The sequence below is a fragment of the Oreochromis aureus genome, linkage group 14 (assembly GCF_013358895.1).
Source record: "Oreochromis aureus strain Israel breed Guangdong linkage group 14, ZZ_aureus, whole genome shotgun sequence".
NCBI classification, from domain to species: domain Eukaryota; kingdom Metazoa; phylum Chordata; class Actinopteri; order Cichliformes; family Cichlidae; genus Oreochromis; species Oreochromis aureus.
Window position 1 is genome coordinate 30198724 of NC_052955.1, and position 18317 is coordinate 30217040.

General features: G+C 43.4%; 1 protein-coding gene across 3 annotated transcripts in view; it reads right to left on the reverse strand.

The window, feature by feature from the left end:
• Positions 1–1005: 1005 nt before the first annotated feature.
• ankrd13b (ankyrin repeat domain 13B) overlaps positions 1006–18317 on the reverse strand; it is a 43394-nt gene continuing 26082 nt past the window's right edge. For all 3 annotated transcript variants that reach the window (XM_039598166.1, XM_039598165.1, XM_031754619.2), the window contains exons 8-16: positions 17841–17907; positions 17005–17086; positions 14168–14232; positions 13081–13217; positions 12034–12191; positions 11587–11775; positions 8433–8596; positions 4896–4972; positions 1006–2701 (exon numbers count right to left, since the gene is read on the reverse strand). In XM_039598166.1, coding sequence (XP_039454100.1) covers positions 2500–2701; positions 4896–4972; positions 8433–8596; positions 11587–11775; positions 12034–12191; positions 13081–13217; positions 14168–14232; positions 17005–17086; positions 17841–17907 — 1141 coding nt within the window. In that variant the 3' untranslated portion in view covers positions 1006–2499. The remainder of the gene's footprint in view (positions 2702–4895; positions 4973–8432; positions 8597–11586; positions 11776–12033; positions 12192–13080; positions 13218–14167; positions 14233–17004; positions 17087–17840; positions 17908–18317) is intronic.

The window sequence follows — 18317 nt, forward strand, 5'->3', positions numbered from 1 at the left end:
AGTGGGAAATGATCTCCATCGGTGTTCAGCGCAGCTTATTTCAGGCTGACATTTTACCTACTGTTTCATGTGGGTAATTAAATACTGAGATGTAGGCCATCGGAGCCCCTGCTGAGAGAGAGACAGACAGACACAGACACACACACACACACACGAAGCGCAGACTGACATTAAAGGACTGAATCTGCTTTTAAAAAAGATGCTGGAGATAACTAAGACATCAAAACTCACAGGCTCCATATATGAAGACCAAAAGACTCTTTGGTGGTTTAAGTGAATCAAGAGGAAAAGCTGAGATCCCCTGACGTTTTCACCAATTAAATCCACCTCAGCAGACACAGCAGAAGGATTTTCAAATAAAATACGAGTGTGTGTGTGTTTATCACGAGGAGAGGGAATAAAAATCAGTGGAGCAGAAGAGAAGAGGGGCTGGAGAAAGGCTGAGATTGGCATCCTTCCTCTTTGCATACTGATGCTCTGAACGCGACATATCAGCAGCTCTTTGCAAATTCGTTTCACACAGGCTTGCAGCTCGGTACCTTCCACAGTCCTGGTATTTTTCATAATGCACACTGCTGGTTCTTCCTCTTTCTCTCTGTCCTGAGTGCTGTTTCTTGGAGGTTTTACAGCCTCTAATCTGCCCTCCTTTTTTTTTCTCCCTTGTAAGCCTAAAATAACTAAAGCCAGAAAAAACAAAAAAACAACCCAGTTGGATCAGACTTCTTCGGCTCTGGGAATCCATGTCACAGGGACGATGATGAAGGTGGCAGCTGCTAAAAACAGATGAGCTCTCTCTGGTGCTGACAGACGCCGCAGCATTCCCCAATCTCGTGTGAAATAAATTGCTTTTGTCACCATCCTCCACTGGAGAGGACCGCGGAAACGAACTTAACAGTGGAAGAACTGTAGCGCGTGTGTGTGGGGGGGGGGGGGGTGTCAAGGGATTTACAGAGCATTTGAAAAGCTTAAGAAAAAAACATCAAATAACACACTTGTACATTGCTCTCCAAAAAAAAAAAAAAGATTTTCCTTTATTTAAATCATGTCAATTCACTTCCCAGCATACGTCATGAAAACACCGTGCTTTTTTAATGTTTTGCAACATTTTTTCAAAAAGTAAAAAACAAAAGGAGCATTTTTTTACTTCTTAACCCAACCGGGCAAGCTTAGAACCATGAATTACAGAAGGAAAAGAGAAGGTGGTATCCTCAGTTTGTGCTGATACTGGAGTGTGAAAGTTTTACATTTCTCACTTTATTTAAAAAAAAACAGAGAGCATAAGGTGTCCCTGCTCTCGTCATCCTCCACACAAAAACAAGTCCCTCAGAGCTCATCTACATTTGCACCCTGCCAATTTCTAAGAAAACATTTGAGGGGTGATTTTACACTGGGTTTTAGTTTCCAGCTTTTTAAAAAAAAAATTTGCTTAGTGAAACTTGCCGTAGGTCGCAAAAGACCCCCGCCCCTTCCACTGGATACAGACCATGCTGAAATATTAGAATGCACAGAAACACACGCACAAAAAAAACAAAAACAACCATCAGCTCATGTAAGGTGAGAAAAAGCAAATTTACAGAGAAAACTCTTCTCTAACCCACGATCCACACACAGACCTTTATTCCTCTTACTGTTTTTATTAATAAATGCTCTACTTCACATACAGTATAGTTAGTACACACCTAGTGTTCATCTGGGAGTCTCATCATTACTGTGCTCCTTGCAAAGCCCAGCGTCAAGGTTTAAAACTAAACCCCGGCCTGGGTTTCTTTTTTTGTTTTAAACTTTGTGCTCGAACTGAAACACCCATTAACAGTCATATATGTGCTTCACCCACAAGTACAGTACATCTGGATTTTGTGCAAATCAAAAAAAAAAAGAGAGAAGAAGAAGAAACACATTAGTCCATCATTTTAAAAATTTTCATTAAAAACTGAGGAAGTCTGATTATTTGTCGGCCTTTAAATGAGGAAGGCGTTCTCCACGCCGCTGCGCTCTTCAACGCAGTCAGGACTGAAAACCACACGCGCTCAGTGATGACGGGAGCGTGGGGTGAGTGTGCATTAGGTGCTGGAGCAGTGAGTTGGCCTGACACACTACATTTAGGGGAACCGTTTAGTTGACCTTATTGACCTTCTGTGCGTTAAGCTGGTTTGTTTTAAACGCACACGCACGCACAGACAAACATGCACGCGCACGGATGTGTCGTTGGTTGTAAACTGGCACTGGTCGAGAAAGTGCCGATGTGGCAGAAGAGAGACGAGGCGTGCGTCCATCCCTGGCTGTGTGAAGCCGGGGAGACGTAACCACCTCATGGCTTCACGGGAAAAGGGTCTGGCTGAGGCGAGGGGAGGGACGGCCAGGTCAGACGTTACCTCTAAGACGGTTTTCTTTTTAAATTTCACTGGACACTTCTGCCCTTTTCCTCCCACCTCCCCTCAGTCCAGACCCCCCACCCTGGCAGGCCCGCCTGGTTCAGAGGGAGGGTGTGGGGTGAGGGGCTCATTTCTCCATGAGTGACAGCTGGATGATGCGCTGCAGCTCCTCTTCCTCCTGCTGCTGCCGAAGCTCCGCCTCCTGTTGCTCCCGGGCTGAGATCTCCATGGCGATGCGCAGCTGCTCGTCGTAGCTGCAGGTGGTCGGCTTCTTCTTGGAGGGGGTGGAGCAAAGGCTGGTGGGGGGGCGGGGCTTGTGCTGGGGGGTGCTGCGTACAGGGGCGAGGAAACACGGGTTTAAAAACCTCCTCAGTGGGCACAAAGTAGGCATCATTCATAATAAGGATAAGTCAGTAATGCTTTCACTGTGAGTCACAAGGCATTAATAATGAATGAGGTCTGGGTTGCCAGGTTATGAGAATCTCCTCTGATTGCTGTTTATCTTTTCATCGTGACACTTTGTCTTTTAATCTAACGCTCCACCGGAACTTAAACCTGGATCTGTCTCGTCCTGATTCCATTTATTACCGTCTGTCATTCTGCAGATTTGATGAACGGTGGGAGAAAGCTATTATCGACTCACTTTAGCTGCAGACTACATCGTGGAGTCTTAGTAAACGCTTTATTTAAAAAGAAGTTGTGACAAAGGCTTCAGAAGAGACACAGCGAGACATGCGATCCCATAACTGTGCTCGGTTCATCACGAAATACTAAAAAAAAACAAAAAACTGTTTTTACCACAGACTGTACATAAAAGATGGACACAGAAAGCCTGGAGTCAAGCATTTTAGCTGTCACTGGTTTTTTTTTTCCAGCTAAGTCATTTTGAGGACACTACACACTTGTCAATTGACTCTCTGCACGGGGCCCAGAGTCTCTCTGTGGAAATGGATCATGAGGTCGATCCTCTGGGGAGAGGAGACGGTTTCCCTAAATTTAGTTTAATAGTCAAGCATTTCTCTCTGCAACCCCAATGCCAAAAAAAGCATCAAATAAAATACAATTTGGGACTCTGACATGAAAATCTCACAGATACTAACATTATTTACAGTGGAACACAGAAAACATGTCAAACGGTTAAACATTTTATTGCTTTAGAAAAGTATTAGCTCATGTGAAACTTGATGCCCCACAGCAACACATCTCAAAAAAGAAGAAGTAAGTGATGCTAAAAAGAAACAGCTGGAGGGACGTTTTGCAACTGATTAGTTTAACTGGGTAACAGGTCAGTAAGATGACTAGGTATAAAAAGACAGGCAGCGTTTCTCACGAGTAAAGACGTTCACCAATTTGCCAAAATTCTGGATAAGGCAGAAAAGCAGTACTGGCCCGTAATTTTGGGCCCTCAGGCAGCACTGCATTAAAACAGGCATGATTCTGTTGTGGAAAACACTGCATGGCCTCAGGAACACTTCCAGAAATCACCGTGAGAACAGCTCACTGTGCCCTTTAGAAATGAAACTTATGCTTAAATTCATCAAGGATGATCCGCCTGCTTTCCTGGGTGTCTGACTGCTGGTCTGTTATTTACATCACTTCCTCTTTCCCACGCTGTCAAACTCGATGCCGACAGCACTGCTCTAGTGACCAGTCCCACTTCCACTGAGCCAATCTGCCTCCACTCTGCTGAGATGTTAGCTTATTTTTTTCCATATCTGACATGTTTTCTGTGTTCTACTGTAAAATTTGGGTTTATGAGATTGCATTCTATTCTTATTTTTACAGCTTTGCAACTTTCTCTTGGTGTCGGTCTATAGGTCCAACACTTTCCCCTCAGGTTATAATTTTGGCTCGAGTAAACACTGCTACAGCAAGACTTGGGGGGGAGGCGGTGAAAAAGAGAATAGGACAGTCTGTGCATCCAACCACTCATCTGCAAACAGGGAAGGCACCCAGAGAGAGAAACGCTGTCTAAAGATAACAGAGGCTAAAGTCAACTACAGCACTGTCAACTGAGAAAGCAGGAAACTCTCTCAACTCTCTCATCCTCCCACCAACACCCCCTCTCTGCAAACACACACACACACACACACACACACACACACACACACAGTGGAGCTCAGATAGCAGATAGGAGAGGGGGAGAATAGCAGGATGGATAAGAGAATAGAGCAGGGAATGGGACAGGAATACAGGATGTAAGTCAAGTATGGGAGGAAAGAACCACAGGAAAAAAAAATTCACAGAGGAGTGCGAGACACTGAAGATTAACAACACATAAGAGAGCTGAGAGGAAGTCAGAGACAATGCGGTGGAGGGATGGCAGGATATAATCGCCTTCATCCTGACACTCAAGGAGATTTATGCGGGGGCTTTTTTCCCCTCGCTGCTGACAACGAAAGTCCCGCTCTCTTTAATTCACTGACGCTTTCTAACAAAGTCCCCGATAACAAAGAGCTTTAACTCAAACACGTGGGTGTCATTAAAAATCCCCCAAAATAAAACAAAGGCTTTCATTCTGACCTCTCGACACGACTCGGGTCGCAGGACAGAGGGTGAGTCCCCGGCTTGCTGTTGGTCAGCGCCTCCCAGATGGTCACCTGGGCACACAAAAGAGAAGGCGGCACAGGAAGTCAGTGAAGGAGCGCTGCAGGAAGCGGTGCATGGAAAGCAAATTTATCCTCGTTCCCTGTAGGTGGCTTCCTGTTAACGTATGGTAGGGACACAGCCAGCTGCCTTGCTCGTAAACTAAATGATCGATCCTGGCTGAGGTCCTACTCAAGTCCACGCACAGTTTTAATGCTACCAGTGAATAATAAAGATGAGAAGCACTTGTTAAATATTAGGCATCACATAAAATACATGCACACATGCCATATATAAGCATATATTAATAAATAAACCATCATAATCATCAGAGATTTGAAACTTGAGCTCTCAGCTGGTTTCTGCATTCTTACCTAATCTTGAGGATTTCTCCTTAAAATCTGGTTTTAATACCTTTAACGCTGTATTTCCTGCTTCCTGTGACACCCCTCCCTCTCAGCCTGAGTTTAATCATTTTCCTGCTCCTGGAGGCCGACTGGTCAGAGAGGTGTCATCAGGATATGACGTGTCTTGAGTAACTCGGGCCTTGTTCTAGTTTGTTTTAGTATTTTGCCTCTGTGCACCACCACAGCGGAAGTGTTGGAATCAATCAACATGTCACTGAAGTGCAGACATTCAGTTTTAATTCAAAAGGTTTTACATAAATTTTGCATTGATCATTTGGGAATTACATAATTTTTATACAAACTCCCCCATTTTTGGAGGCCTGAAACTAACTGGACAAGCTAAAATAATGGGAAATATATATTATACTTAATACTTGGATGCAAGGCTTTTACTGCAACGACCTTCAGCTGCTGCTTGTTTGTGGGTCTTCCTGCATTCAGTTTTGCTATTAATAAATGAAAACCATGTTGTGTTGAGTTGCAATCAGGTGACTAACTCGACCATTAAAGAACATCCCATTTCTTTGCCTTGAGAAACTCTCGGGTCGCTTTTGGGTCGTCATCATCCATCAGTTTTGCAGCATGTGGCTGGATCTGAGCGCTGTACACTTCACAATTCAACCTGCTGCTTTTAACAGTCACATTGTCTGCACTTCTAACCCCTCCCACTACACCCCTTCACACCCACCCAAAATAAAAGAAGAAGAAAAAAAGAAAGATTAAATGTCAATATTTGGAGCTGAATGCAATTACACTTTACTTTTTGCTGTTTAAGTCAGGACTGGGCATGGTGGTGCAGTGGTTAGCACTGTCGCCTCACACTTAGAAAACTCTGGATTTAAACCCCTGGTTGGCTCGGGCCTTTCTGTTCACCGTGTGAACACATCTCTTTGTCCATTGCTGCTTTTTGGTGAAAAAAACAAAACACTGCTAATCATCAAATGTGGGGATAGGGTAAAACAAGGAAATCTCCGAGGCTTTAACTTTAAATAGACTTTCAAGTTTCAAATTCAGCTTCACACTGTCACAGAAATATATGGAAGCTGTGAACAAAAGCGTTTCTTTTAGAAGATGACAGGATACAGTGTAAGCTAGATTTGTACAGCAGTGAATTCTGTAAAACACGGCGTGTCGGCGGTGCGATCCTTTAGCACCTGTCCTGCTTCGGTATTAGAGCAGTAATTAAAAGTGTCACCTTTCTCGGCAGCGCAGCGGTGGAAGCGCTCGGTACGACAGGCTGCTGGAGACGAGAGCACAAACTGCAGCACAAAACCTAAGCCGCAACCGTGCCCTTGCCTCCTCTGCTCCTTCCTCTTGTGTATTTCAGCTAAGAAAACTCAGAGGATGTTCTCTGACCTGTCTCACAGAGCCTATTTATACCTCACTTTCTGTAACGTCTGGAAGAAGGCCAAGGGCTATCAGGACCGAGGATCTCTGGGATTTTAAACAGCGCCGATCCTGAGGCAGTGTGCGCCACACATCAGAGCCAATTTATTCTACTTACTGATTTTACTTCAGCACTGATTGTTTTTTTGTTTTCAAAACAGCTCACTTTTTCCCTACTTCACCGAGTATATTTGTCTGGTCTTGCTTGACTTATGGTTAAATTTATTGCTGCCATTTGCGCTGTATATTTCAAAAGCAGGGAGAATACTTTCCACATTTGCTACCTGTGCCTGTTCATAGAAATATACACACAGATATGTCATACTCCGCTGCCATTAATTACAGTAACGCGTCAGCACCATATTAGTATGGAAAAGCCGCATCTCCACCGTCTACTGTTTAAACAGACACAGAATTTGTGTGACATATCAGATTTAACATGTTTGAAACACATAACAAGATACATTGCAAAACATCAGTTTGCATTTTGGCGAACCTTTCATGAGAGCATGAGAGTTATTTTCTATTGTTTCATCTGGACAGAATCTCTCTGCAGCAGAGATGCACCTCACAGGCTGCTAAAGATATACATGCACACAAGTGCTTCTTAATGCAAATGTGTCATCAGCCGATCACATGGTCGCAACTGAATTTGGGCAGACACGGCCGAGATGATCCACTGAAGTTTAAATTGAGCATTAGAATGAGGAAGAAAGATGATTTAAGGAACTTTAAATGTGTCATTGTTGATGGTGTGAGACATGCTGGTCTGAGCGTTTCAGAAACTGCTCATCTGCTGGGATTTTCCCACACAAACATCTCTGCTGTTTAAAGAGAATGGTCTGAGATTTGGGTAAAAATGCCTTGTTTATGTCCTGACTGCTTTGAGCTAGCTGATTGAAAGGCACCAAAGGACACAGAAGAGCATCTCTGAACACACAGTACTGGACAACAATGGCTCCAGCTACTCATGGTGCAATGGTGTAGGGTACACTTTTTGAGCCCTTGGTACAATTTGGGCAACCCAATGATAGAGAACAGTAAGAATTTATGGTACATGAATTTGAGCATCTCATATGAATAAAATTTTTTACTGTTTTGTATAAATTAACAAATTATGAACTTGTGAGGATTGTCAGTCATCCGGTGTGTTCATAACGTGCAACTGCACTGCCTAAGCATCATCCAAGTCATCCATTAGCTAGTCTGTGGGCTTGATTTAAACAGATATATGTTCAGCTCATCCACAGTGTAGCATTTCCAGTATGCTGACACAGGTTCTTTCACTATGTGTAGGCTACAATCAGCTGCTCTTTATAGGATGCGGGGAATACACTCCAACCTCTACAGCACCATCAGAAATGATGAAGTGTAAGATTCATTTTTTAGGAAGCTAATCTTAGCTTCCAACCTGATGATGACTGCCAATGTAACTGTCAAAAAAGCCAGCTAGACTAAGAGTCTTCAGTTAGAAATAGGAGCCCTCCTGTAGTCTAGTTTTGTCTCAGGGGCAATTTGCTTTTTAAATGACTATGCTATCTGGATCATTGCTAACTGTGCATGTGTAGCCTGAGCTAAACGTATGAAGCAGTTTGATTTAGCTAATAGCCAGTTAAGCACTGATTTAAGCTGTCTGCAGAGGAGAAAAGATGATCTCTCAAGAGTTTCACATTGAAGCCACCTGATCGTATTCGGAGCCAGCCTCCAGCAGGCTCTGCTGTATGGCAAACTGCAGCAGATCCTCCTCCTCCTCCCTCATGCTGTCTCTCTGTTTGCCTCCTAGCATGGTGTATCCAGGTGGGGCCTCAAACACACACGGGGGAATCTCGCTGGCTCGACAGGACACTGCAGCACACAGGGGGGGAAGGCAAAGGGCAAGAGATGGGAAGGAGTGTTATCTGGCAGTAAAGGAGGCTAAAGGAGAGGAGCGGAAAAAGAAAAACACAAGAGGTTTTTTTTCTGAGTAAAAGAAAGCACGAGGAGACTTAAACCCCTGAATTAACAGATATTGCACAAATTTATAAGTGTCAGCCTGTCACTCAGCAGAGGTTTGGGAGAAAGCAGACAAATCTGATAGGTAACAGTTCATATTTGCAGATTTACATTTGTCACCTAATGAGGCAAAACCTCAGTCTACTGACCCAAAGCCTGTAATAAAGTGTACTTTGTATAAGTCGTAGTTCCCTTTTTCCAAAGGTCTTTCAGTTTTTCTTTGGCTGCATTTTCACTCATTTTGCACCGGACTATTTTCAGAGACATTAGCCACTAAATATTCACCAATGAATCATTCAAACTCAAAAACTCAAAGTATGAACCAGTGTTGTGTCTACACAAAACAGTCAATAAGAACTAATTTTATATTGTAACATTAGACACTTTGTTACTAGGAGACTGGTCTCAGTGGGAAGAAAAAGCTGAGGTATGCTAAATTACACTTAGAATCAGTGGCAACAGGTCTTATGGAGTGATGAACCCACATTTGAAATGTTTGCTTCAAATCATCATCAGTACGTATGAAAAAGATCGGGAAAGAGGTATCGCACATCTGTAAAACATGGTGGAGCCTCTGTCATAATCTGGAGATTCATTTCAGTCATGTTGGGATTCTTTCAAAAAGCATTTGACTGGCATAGCCTCATTTTTTTTCAGCATGAAGGTGATCCCAAACAGTGTTGGGAAGGTTACTTTTAAAATGTATTCCATTACAGAATACAGAATACATGCCCCAAAATGTATTCTGTAACGATTATTCCACACGTTACTCAATGAGAGTAACGTATTCTGAATACTTTGGAATACTTAATATATTATCATACGTGAATGTCCTATTGCTGTGATTTATTACTGTTACTGAAGGTCCGCGGCTCCAAACGTAGTAAAGGGACCTCTGGCTAATCACGTGTTCCCTGTCGGGCTGGTCGAAAACTAGCTTTACTTTGTTGTCTGGGTCAACTTTGCTTGCCAGAGACAGAGAGGCGTTGAAAGGCTGTCCAACGGAACTTATTTTTTTCCGGAGAAAACACGAACACAGTGTACAGTTGAGTCTTAATAGCTTACTTACAGCTGGGCTCGTCAGGCACTCTTCTTGGCTGCAGTGGTTATTATTATATTTACATGCTTCCAGCTCCCGTTTTTTGCCCGTGACAGCTCGGCCTTTTCCTTTCTCTCCTCCTCGCTCACAGACACATAACGTGTATGGTAGTCCATTCTGCCTGCAGCACGGACTACACTGCCCATCAGGCTACATGCTTTAGAGCTATGCCTGTAGCATTCTGCCTTTAGCTAGCACAACAACAACAACAAAAGCGCTCTCTCACCCAGAAAACACGAGAGAGAGAGCGCGTCACCCTGTAACCATGGCAACCGTAACGCTGCCGCCTGGAACAACAGAACGTAGCTGTCAAACAAACCCAAACAGTCCTGACCGCGACAATATGAAACACGGAAGTACCGCCGTGTAATCCATTTATTTCACCAAAGTAACTGTATTCTGAATACCACCACGGTAACTGTAACGGAATACAGTTACTCATATTTTGTATTCTGAATACGTAACGGCGGTACACATGTATTCCGTTACTCCCCAACACTGATCCCAAACACACTTCCAATGCAGTAAAATCATACCTGGGTAGAAAAACACACAATGGAACACTGTTGATCATACACTGGCCTCCCAAAGCCCAGACCTCAATGTTACTAACAGAGTGTGGGATCATCTTCACAGAAAAGAGCTTTAAATGTCCGGCAAGAAGCCTGGAGAACTATTCCTGAAGACTACGTAAAGAAACCTTCCTAAGAGAGTTCAGGCTGTGTTGAAGAATAAAGGTGGTCACAGCAAATATTGACTTTGAAGTTTGTTGGAATTGTAAAAACTCTGTTGTCCTTTTCGTGCACGTGTCCATGCAAATCGCTGCACCTACTTCCCATTTTCCTAGAAACATATCAAGACATGAGGATTGCCTCAAGACCTTTGCACAATAATGTGTATTTGCTGAAATTTCCAAAGTGTATAATTAGAGTATTTGTAATTAACACCCAGCAAACACTGGTTAGTCAGAGGTGTTGTATCCCATTGCCAGAAATAGCAAAGTACAGGCAGGCGGTTTCTATGTCAGATGCATTGGACTGGATGTTTTTTTAGGTTCAAAGTCAGGAGTGTGGCTGTATTAGTCACCACTGCTGTTTGCCTTACGCAGCAGGAGTATAACTCACAGCTTCTGGGTTGGAACAATGAAGCCAATGCATACACACCTGAAAACCTGCACTCTATCTAAAGGCCACCAGATGGCGACAGCTGTGGTTGCAAAAAAACCGTCCACTACTATAGAAGTTTAGGCGAAAACAGCTTTGTGCCCTGACCTCTGCAAACACTTTCCTGATGAGTTTATGGGTTCAGTCACTTGTTTTCGATCATATTGAATAAAAAACTAAATGCTCATCTAGAAGACATCTATAGGAGACTCGAGAGAGTTGCGTCATGGTAGTTACATCCATTTTATATGCTGTCCAATAAAACTACAGACATTAAAGTAAAATATGTCTCTATGCAGATAAACCAATGACTTTAGTTTGTTATGATCTTTAAATCTGATAACTTGCTGCAGGATTACATGTTCTGCTGCAGGGATACCTGCAGCACGCAGGGGTGTGTCTAAAAGGGGGCATGTGGTGTACTTGCCTCAATTTAGTTCAACGATTTGGTGACAATATTTTGCAGACTTACATTATTAACATAAAATATACATATAATAAATTACACTGATGTTTAAAAAGAATATAACATTTTTTTGTGGACCAGTAAAAGAAAAAGCTTCTACAGCTGAGGCGCTTACTGGTGGAACTAGAGCTGGAGACGCTGGAGGAGTCGCTGCCCGGAGAAGGGGTGTCTGTCCTCGGGGTGTCCCTCTGTCTTTCGCCCTCCACCACCACTTCGTTGTCAGCACGGACACCGGCTCCCTCCTCACAGCCATTCAGGTTACTAAAGGTGATCCTGGCATTCAGGATGTGGTAAAGAGGGATCTCTGCAAGGACAGGAGAGAAATTTCACCCCCATCCTCCAATAACACACATGTCCTTTATATCAATTATTCTGTTTTTATGATTGATACATCTTATAAGTAATTTGGTCATTTTTTGACATCCTTTCTCTACATGTCTTAACTTTCCATTAATCTTTGTGTCCATTTTCCAACCTTTCCATAACTGTGCCCTCCCCCTTTAGTTAAACAGCCAACATCTTAGCCCCCTCCCATCATCCGTCTCAATCTCGCAGCGCTCACCAATCTTGACAGGGAAGCCAGGCGGCAAACGCAGAGTGATGAAGTCACGCAGCTTAGCGAACAGGGCGTTCGAGATCGCCATGAGATCGATGATAGGCACCACTTGTTCTGCCAGGGAAAGAGGGTGGGACTCACACAGCCACAACTTAGCTTTAAACCTGGGAACAAGCACACATATGGGAAAAGAAAGAAGGCAGGAAGAAAGAGTTAATTAATAAATATAAGCAAATACATTTCTGACTAAAGCATAATTGAAGCAATTTATGCTCTTGCTCAGACAGTTAAATGTTTGCCTGGAGGAAGCTGCACAAAGACATTGATCACATCAGCTAACAGTGGCTGTCCACAAGCTGCTGAGTCGTTCTCAAACCGAGGCCGATCGATTCTCATATTCTAATTTGTCCAATGAATGAACACAAGATTGAGAGGCAGCTCTACAACCTCAGACCTGTCGTCCTCCCGATGTCCAGCAACTTTTCATTACCCGCTGAAGAACGATGGTACTGGAAATGTCCGAAAGACCCAAAACACAGAGCAACAACCCGGATTTGTGGGCAGCGGAATAACATCAGCTATGTTACAAAAACACCTGAACACTCATTCAACAGATCATTCTTTTATTTGCTTTTACTTTCCTCATTGAGTTCATATTTTCACTTCTTTTGATTTTTGCTTTTTCTCCCTGAGCGACACAGAAAGCCTTCTTTCATTTGTTTTGTTCCATTTGTTAATACGCTGGAGCGAAGATGATGTGCCATGAGTCATCGAGCCAGAGCTGAGTGATCGACTGCAGAAACCCACTAATTGCTCGACTCTCCACTAGCTTTGTAAAAACCTGAGTGTTTGTCTGCCGCCGTCATCTGACTGCCTTTCACCTCAGAAGCTCGGCGGTCAGCTGCTGCGGACGGACGATTTTCCTCTGGGCTCTTCTCTGTCCATCATTTTGTCAGCTCTGACAACGACTCTGCGACTCAGGGCGACTGTGCTCTACGCATGGCTGAATGTTTGGTTTGTTTTTTTGTTTCTTTTTCCGTGGGCATGTGTCACCTCTGTGTCTTGGTTGTGAGCTGGCACGGGTGGCCGATATCCCTCTGAGTGGTCGTCGAGCTGGGGTTGAAGTATTCCTCGGCGGTCAGCGCGGCGGGGTTCGTCACCACGGGGGACGACATCTGGGTCACCAGAGCCTGGGCAAAGTAAGGCGTGAATAACATGAATTTACAAAAAAAAGATCCAGCTATAACATGTCGCCATATTAAAGATAGTGAAGCTTTTACAGCTGTAGAGAAACGACTCTGTTCGCGGGAATGCAAAGGACTATTAATCAATACCAGAGGCTTTTCAGACTCACTTTCTCTGCTATTCTCTGCTCTGTAGAGATTTCAAGGCTTTCCTTTTACCTACTGGCATTTTTTAACAACTCTTTGAAGGAGTCGAGCTCAAGCCAGAAGTTGTGAAAAAATTGATAAAGCGGTTTCTTATTTCACTATTCATCATTACAGCGGCTGGTTTGCTGCATTAATAACTATCTCGGTGTGACGCATGACTAAACCTGTCAAAAGTAGGAACCCCCATTCCTGCTACGGGCCACCAAAGAGTTGTGAAACAGAAGACAGAGTGCCTCTTTAAAGTTTACGGTTTGGCAAAATAGACGATTTTGCTTTGCAGGTCTTTGCAGTGCGAAGCCACAAGCTCAGGATACATTCATTGTCTGTGCACCAATTTTATCTGTTGCCCAAAATAACTTAATGGCAAATTAAATTTTTTTTTTTGGGTGTGTGTGTGTGTGTGGATGATGATGTGCAGAGGCGACAGCGAGAGGAAGCGAGTGAAGAGCCAGAATACACAAATAGGAGAAGCAGGGAGGTATGAGTCATGGGTGCTCGGCAGCAGAAACAAATTAAAAAAACATAATCAATATCTGAGAGCGGTTTGGAGCCTCTGCTGTTGACACGGTCGACTCGACAGTCGGGATTCATACACTGCCTGACCATCCAAAGAGGAGGCGATCGAGTTGGGGGCGGGGTAACGCTAACACTAGAAGGTGGGAAATTTCCCTGAAAACAGCAATGACAGTCACAGTGCTGATTGCCGTTTATGTTTCACGTGACGACGTACAAATCGAGTGTGTGCTCACCCCGTTATTAGGCCCCATGTGCTGTTCTGCAATCCCGAGGAAGTTCTGCAGTGGAGTCTTCCCACCTGCTCGGACACACAGCAGCAGCAACAAGTAAAAAAAATGCACTTATATAATCACAGTACATCCATACAAAATACATGCTGTCCTGTTTGTTTTACACATTTACTTGAGATTACTGCACAGCCCTCTGTGTGGGCTCATTTATCGCCGCTGCAGTTGTCCACAGTGTCATTTTGCTCTATAATGCTCTGCTCAGGATGCATTATTGCATTACATGAAGCTTTCTGTAATGCACTCTTATCTACTAGGAGCCAGCACGAACCAAACCAAGGCGAACCAACTTAATTGAATAGAAGCAAAAAAGGCATTCTAGTCTAAATATCAGCAGATCTCACAACAGAACCTGATACGTGAGTAATTACGGACTACAGCTGGACAACGAGAAGCCCTTAATCTCAACATTGTTCTTACTTTTCCTACTTCCACCTCCTGACTTGACCTTTTCCTGCTCTGAGGCTCTCTCACCCTGCTATGCTATAGTTCATTAAATCATAGACATATTTCCCCCCCTCATAAAAAAGTTCAATTCTTTATCTCATCCCTGTAAGATGCCAGTTTAATAGCACTTCTTCAAGACGCCGATTTTAGTGCTCCAATAAAAAAGAGAGCGAGGGCATCACTTTTGGAGGTATGTCACCGTCATTATTATGGGAAACAGGCACAGCAGTAATGGGAGAAAAAAAATCACATTTGTCACACAAATCAAAAGATAATACAGGAATCTTGAGAATATTTGAGGTCTTAACAGCTAATTCCTGCTACGGGACCACATGAGGCATTCGCTCATCACCCAAAATCCAGTCCAAGTCATGACATTCAACATGCTTGTCAAACTTTAAAGCGCATTTATTGTAGATGTCTGTGTTCCCTTTTCCCCACTCTATTGTCATCTCAGACTGGCCCTGTCAGCATGTGGGGTGAAGTGGAATCATCTTTTTTTGGCTTAGGAAGGTTCCTAACTGGGTGAAATGACCTGGTGTCCACGTGGCACCCTCTTCTATATACTGGCACCTAATTTAGCCGTTTTCTGCAGAGACTCAACACTGGCATCTTACAATGGATTTAGAAAAGTTGTTCATTATCATCCCAAACTATAGACTGGGTCAAAATAATTTGTTTTCCTCCGAGAGTGTTTGCAGCCCACACACTGTCAGTGAGCTTGTTCACACTGCACTTTGGGTAGGAGTGGCACTTATTTCCACATCACCTGGACTTGCAAATGAGGTCACTTCATTTTCGGTGGTGGTGACTAAGAAAACCCTGTCTTGAGCTGTATCGTTTCCATGACATCACTGAGTGCTCCGAGACATCACACAGGTGGAAACTTGTCCCTCTCCTGACTAACTATTGAGGAAACAGTGCTTCAAAAATGATGAGTGACGCACCAAATAACCTTTGCAGTTACCCATACACAGGCAACTTTTTATGATTACATGGGTTTAAAAAAATGTTCTATTATTTTACATTTTATTTACATAGTACTAAATCACAACATCAGTTGCCTCAAGGGGCTTCATATGTAAGGCAAAGAGCCCAGAATAATACAGAGGAAACCCCAACAATCAGATGACTCCCTATAAGCAAGTGCTTGGTGACAGTGAGGAGGAAAAACTCACTTTTAACCTCTGAGGGCTCTGTTTCCCATTCTACCCCAGAAACAACACAAGCCAGCAGTCTGAGAGTAAAGCGCTCTACTGGGATGATATGAGGTCTTTAAGATAAGGTGGGTCCTTGTATGTAGATGGACTTCACATACAGGCAAATGAGGATAAAGATATGGCTTCAAATCAAACTTCACTCTTGAACAATGAGAATAAACAACTAAATAAGGTGTAAAAATCTAAATTAATTCTAGTTCTAATGGTTCGAGTCCCATCTACTTTAAAAAGCTGTATAATGCAAAATACCTGAAGTGAAATCTGCAATCAGAAACTCCAGGATCCTTCTCCTCGCAGTAATGAACTGAATGTGAAAATTAGACATCGAGGGGTTTAAAAGATCCACAGTGGAGAAACTCAAAAGCTGCTTTTCATTTAGATCTGAGCACCAAAAAAAAGTGAGCAGCTTGATAGTGTGTGGTTTGGATGTGGTGGTGCGGTTTGTCTTTATCAAACCAGAAACTGAATAAGTACTAAAAGCAGAGCAAAGGTCCATCACTGTATTGTGGTTTTTAAAGCACTGATCTACATTTCAGCCTTTGGTCATCTAATCTGTCTACAGCTGCTGATGATACAGTGTGTGCCTCTCCTAGGATATATAGATAGCACTTGGGGTTTTTTTTAACAGCGTTAACAAAATGATGAAAAGTAGCTCAAGGAAAAGGGCAAATGGACCGAGTCACTCATTCAGGAGTCGGTGTAGCGTCTCTGAGAACACTTTCCTCGTGCATATTAGCAGAGCGCAGATGGGGATTGTGACCTGGGAGAGAGGAGCTCTCTCAGAAGAGCTCGTGATGGTTGATCCTGGCTGACAGCGACGGTCCAGGGAGAGAGGGAGACCTGCTAATCCTGTTTGATTTATGATGTGAACCAGAAAATGAGACGGAGCCACCGAGAGAACTTTACGGGCTGTTAGCCGCAGCCTCGGGGTGATCTCATCGAGCTCAGGTGAGAGGGATTAGTCATCGGTGACTCTTCTATCGGACATGTCTCGGCACTTGGACTGCGGGTTACAACGGCGCGGAGGACGTAATGGAGAAATTCAGCTGCAGGGGAACAAATACAACCCCACCTGAGTGGTCGGAGGTGTGACGACATCCCGATGAAGTGACTTACCTTTAATCTTGTTCTTGTTCTGGTCTGACAGATGGTCGGTTCTGGTCCTGGTAATCAGCTCAACATTGGATGCTGCATACACCTGAAAGAGGAAGACACATAACTCCTTTTTTCTGTCCACGCACACTTTGCCGCCTCATAACTGTAGCAATAATTCTAAAAACAACTTGTCACCATACAAGCTATAAAGCAAAACCAAAACCCTTAAAGCCGTGATTTTTGTGCACCCTAGTTGCTAGTCTGCAGTCCGACTAGTCCACAGCAAAATGCAAGAATTCCTCAACAGTGACCATAAAAATCAGGTGCTTATTAAATATTGAGCAGGCTGCTGATACTGAGTTTACACTCACTACACACGACTGAAATAAAGAACTAAAAGCTTCCAGAGGTGGAGCAGTTCTGTATGCTTTGTCTGTTTATGTTTGCGACTCTAAATCAATGAAGCAGAAAATAGATGCTTCCCAGACAGCAGTATTTTACTGTAGAGCCCATCTGAAGGGCTTTTAAACCCACCAGTGACAGATGGCCCAGTAGTCTGACACTTGCCTCCCATCGATCCCTCGAGGGGGACAAAGAAAACAAATGGGGTCAAGGTAACAAGGTAATGTATTATTTTTTTTAACTTGATTTGAGAGGCCATCTGGTCTTTTAGGTGCTGCTGAATCTTGATTGATGGGGGGTTTTTTTAAAGCATGAAATAACTCTGGATTTTATTCATTCAGGAAATGAAATCCTTCAAGTTAAGTGAACTTGCATGAAATATCAAACTGAATATCAAATATCAAACGGTGGCTGGGCTTTCTCTGGACAGTGCGAGAGATAAGCGAGCCGCTTACCTTTGCTTCATATCCATTCACCGTCTCGGTCTTCTCGCTCCTCCATCCCAGGATGCCCGTCTTGTTCCTGCAACACAGTTTCAGCACATCCCAGGTCATCTCTCAAAGCCATAATAAAGCAGTGTTGGGTTACATCTAAGCTCAAGGACACAGTACCCTGGAGAGGAAGCTCAAAAAAACAAGTTTCCTCACAAGAGGAATCCTGAAAACACTGTCCTTGTTTGTCACCAGTGAAGACGAGCAGTTCAGTGTGCAATTAGCAAGCCTGCCAGAAGTCAGCGAGCCATATTGCATCTTTGTGATTTATTCGTGCCTCAAAGCACAAAAACTCACTTTTCAAGGATGGTTATTCCATTCATTTCAGCTCTTACGTTTATTAGTGAAACAATATCAGATTTATTTATTTTTTATTTTATCAATGACATTTGGGAGAATTCTCCTGAGGGTTGTTGCTCAAAAAGCTGTCACGCCTGTCTC